Raw genomic sequence first — 4,565 nt, 5'->3', positions numbered from 1 at the left:
TCCGGATGTTTTTCGCAGATTTAAAAAGTATAATTAAGAGAATGTTGTCAAATACTTAAAGTTTTTCATTCATTTGTATGGCAGTCAATCAAATGAAAAACTTTGCCTCATCCCATATACGTTTGTCTGATCTTGTTAGTGCAATTCGTCAAAAGTGCAAGAAATTTACGCTTTAAAGTACAGCCCTGTTGTATTTCCAGTATAGTGAATCGATCTTTGCATTATTCAATTCCCTAATGCCTTCAAACGCAATACACTTCCTATGCATATCCCAAGTTTTCAGTGAATTTAACTATATACATTTTCAATCTTAAGTTTTCTATGAGTGTTCTATAGCTTGTATTTTCTGAATCTTTTATTTTGAACATGCTCTGTTAGTCTGTCATTGATTCCCGGCTGCGGATTAAATCCCTGTTTTGTTCCAACTTTTATTGACCTTGTAACTGAGTTACCTTACTTAGAATATGTTTAATCAGCCGCTTAAAGAATTAATTAAAATACGATCTATGTATACTACATGACTTGACGCTGACTTGATGATGATTTTTTTTTTGCCAGTCATATTCCAGTAGAAAAATCAATATTCTCGCACTTATATAAAACCAAATAGAGTATTTCAAAGATCTGTACCATTTGTAGAGACCACTTTAACTTTGAATTTCAGCCTGCAAACCTTCTTAAAAAGATGTATTGGTTTATACATGTACGTATCTACACAGCGTCCTTATAGAAGTTCATTAACTGGTAACATGTCAAGACCACTTGAATAACTTGCAGATTTTTTTAATGTGGCGGTTTTTCGTTTGGTTATGACGTTTTCTGTACTTCTGGTGGTTGATGTGCATTCTTTTATTGCATGAACTTTTTAGCCACTCCTGACTGTAGATTTTTTCATGTCTATGTGCTAGAATCCCCAAAACAAAACCCACTTTCCAAATATTTTTTTAAAAATAATTGTTTTGCTCTATTTGCCCATTCAAATACCATAAACAAAAACAAAATGAGTAAGTTTCTATTTTTATTCATACATAGTAAAATGTAATAACATAATGGTAGTGCACAGCACAATATCACATTTTGGCTTAGACAATCACAGGCGTATTAAACACAACATTTCATTAGATTCATGTTATTTCCTTTACGTACACTTTTAAATTATCTGTGTCCACGCAGTTCCCGACGGTAAAATTATACATATTCCAACAAAAGTCGTAAAACTCATGTTAGTTATGGAAATTATTTTGAAGAAATAAGTATAATTTTTGGCCGTAGCAAATTGCATGATCACAGATGACAAATTTTTAGCAACATGTAAAAACAAACTTAGACATAAATTACATTATTTAACGACAAAACAGAACATTTAAAGACAAAGACACATTAAAAAAAAATACATTAAAACATTTATTTAAAAAATATAAAAATAACGTCTGAACATTTCGAACAGTATTCAAATAATGTGATATTCTCATTAATACGAGTACAAACATGAAAGTTTCTTCGATGTCAAATGAAAAATGCTGATAACAACATCAAATTGTGATTTAAAACAAGTGAACGAACACGTACTCAAAAAACAAAATTGCAGCCAATAACAAAAATCTTACAAAACGAATTAAGTTTACTTTTCTCGCCAGCAAGAATGTAAACTTGATTTACCTATCGATCGTATTATGTCAATGAAGTAATCTTAAAATATTCGCTATCTCTATAATGCAACAACTTCTTTATCAAATATTGATCTGATACGGATAATAAAAGATTTAATAAATAATTCCAGTAATTTCTATTGTTCTCTCGTAAAATTTTCTATTACGGAATAATCATATACAGTTGTGGATTCATCAGAAAAATAACTTCATTATGAAGATGATAAATACACATGCTAAGGTGTAAATAACATGGGGTACACTAATTGTTATGACAGTACAAGTATACAATTATTTATGATTTGGAGATGTGCCGAACTATCAGCTGAAGCAAAGAAAAGCTGAACAAATATTACAGCGAACAGATGTATTTTTCGCCTTCTTCACTCAATTTCACAGTTCGATTAATAAGACGTGAATTGATATTAAAGATATTATATATTAAACACCTTCTTTCTATTTAGGTATGTAATTATTATTAACGATAAGGTCACGTACCTGAAACCATTTCGTTTTCGTTGTTTTTATGCACTATCGTGATTTGAAAGTCAATACCAATCTGATGTTCAGTAATGGTATGCACACCAAAAAGAATCTCCTAAATTTTTCGCACTTTCAAAAAATAAAAAATAAAAAGTATCGCCTTTGAGAAGTCATGTAATTGAAATATTGTTATTTTCTGTCCAAAATATGAATATATGATTCATCTCTTATTAAACTTTTTAAAATAGTTTTTAAGGGAAAAAAAAGTTATCTCTCCTTGATTTTTTTAAAACCCTATTACTTAAAATTAAGTTTGTAGAGCCTTAATAGTGCTATAAATATCAGTCGTAGAACAGTAATCAATACACTGTGGAATATAAGTAAGATATTCGCTTTAATTAGGCACATAAATCAACTAATTAAAACATTTTAAACAAAATAATTGGCACTTAAATGAAATAATTATTACACACTTAACACTAACTTGACCTAAGCGAAATATATTAGAAGTGGGAAATAATTTGGCATTGAACATGAAACAAAAAAATATTTGTTACAAAATAATTATATCTTTGACACAATTGGAAAGAAAACATAATGTAAAAATAAGAAAACACTAATACACACAAAGTTTGAGGAAATCATTTTCAATGACACTCATGAAGACAGTTAATTATTCATAACTCAGTTGAAATGACTGATGAAACAAAAATAGAAACATGATGAAAGGAATACAAAATATAACCTCTTTGTTTTTTTGCCTGGAATGTGGCCATTAATCGATCACTGACTTGGAAAGTCTTTCTGTACTTCTAGCTCACAATTATGCAAAAGTTTACAATAAATTAAAGCTTCTTGAATTTTATATTGTTCGTATTTTGAACACGTTGTCCATGTTTTTAATACTTTTCTAAAGTCTTGATTACAAAATCCGTATAAGAATGGGTTTATAGCAGAATTCATTGCTAAAATCCAATACACGATTTGTTTAACAGTTTGTGACAGTTCTATACTGGTAAATGTATCTATAATAATTGTAATAAAGTATGGAGTCCAGCAGATAAATGCAATAAATGTCAACAGACCTACACATAAAACTGCTTTCTTATCTTGACGTAACAAATATCCTTTTACAACTTCATCACTTTGTTTTCTTGTTGGAAAAGAATTTTTAAATCCTTGCATTTGTCGTAGTTTGAATCCAGTTATAAGCGTTGCGGTGTCCATTGAAGCGCTTCTCCCTTTCGCTCCAAGGAGCATACCTTGACGCATCATCTTTTTACCGGTAAGAGTACCTCTTCTATTTCCTTGATACACAATTGTTTGTCTACGGACATTTCTAAACTCACGTCGTGGCGGTAAAGGAGAAACGTCATCTTCAGAATTTGGATTACTTGTACTTTGATTTGAGTCATTTGAACTTTTTCGTCTCGTTTCAAACATATAAGTTTCAGTCGTACTCAAAGAACGTCTAATCTTCGTGTTGTTTCGACGTCTCAAAAGTTTTAAATAAATCCCAATGTTGAGTGATATAAGCACAACCATTGGAAGGACATATTCTAGTACTGAGGCACTAACGTTGATCACAAGACTATGTTGAGTTGGAATATGACAAAGTTTCTCTGGAGTAATGTCACCGTATAAACTCTGCCAACATATAGCTAATGGAATGTGTAGAACGAGACTGGACATCCAACAACAAGCTACTAGAATACAGGCTATTTTCCTGCTCTGTTTCACACGATACGAGATGGGGAAATGGATTGACCACCATCTATCAACTGTTAATAAAATCATACTTAATAAAACTACAAAGTACAGTGCATACCTTATCATTAAGTAAGTCCAACATAGGCCTTGTGATAGTGTCCATTCTCTGTTTAATGTTTGTAATATAGAAAACGGCATCGTTAGTCCAAGTAGAAGATCAGCACATGCGAGACTTAAAATATAAATGTTTCTGCATCTTCGAATACAACGATTTCGTAAAAATATCACTAATATACCACCATTTGCAATAATCGTTGTAATAACTAGAGCCACTAGTGGCACTGCTGTCAACCAAAATTCCCAATTTCTTTGATTCTGTTCATTTTCATCAGAAAGACGTTTATAAACTTTCGTCGAGTTTTTATTTAATAATTGTACAATTCCATGTTCCCCACCGGGATAGTATTGTATTATTTCCATTGTTGTATTACTATCGTGATCCATTTCTTTGCAACATAGCTATCAATGAATTATTTTCCAATGTGTTTTATATTCCTGCTACAAATCTCTGATTATATAACCCAATCGATATGACTAGTAGTAGATTGGTCTTAACCCACCAAGCTCTCAACACAAAATGAGTATTAACGTAGCGAAGCTTTCATTATAAAAGCAGACATAATTAGCATCGAAGCTATCGTTAATCCTGATTCTCTGAAACTG

General features: G+C 31.2%; 1 protein-coding gene across 1 annotated transcript; it reads right to left on the bottom strand.

The window, feature by feature from the left end:
- Positions 1-2,915: 2,915 nt before the first annotated feature.
- On the bottom strand, positions 2,916-4,346 carry LOC134722386 (muscarinic acetylcholine receptor M3-like). Its single transcript, XM_063586005.1, has one exon. It carries the CDS (start codon positions 4,344-4,346, stop codon positions 2,916-2,918), a length of 1,431 nt encoding a protein of 476 aa, XP_063442075.1.
- Positions 4,347-4,565: the final 219 nt, after the last annotated feature.

This window comes from Mytilus trossulus, chromosome 6, assembly GCF_036588685.1.
Source record: "Mytilus trossulus isolate FHL-02 chromosome 6, PNRI_Mtr1.1.1.hap1, whole genome shotgun sequence".
Taxonomy (NCBI): domain Eukaryota; kingdom Metazoa; phylum Mollusca; class Bivalvia; order Mytilida; family Mytilidae; genus Mytilus; species Mytilus trossulus.
This window is presented reverse-complemented; position numbering and strand designations above follow the sequence as displayed.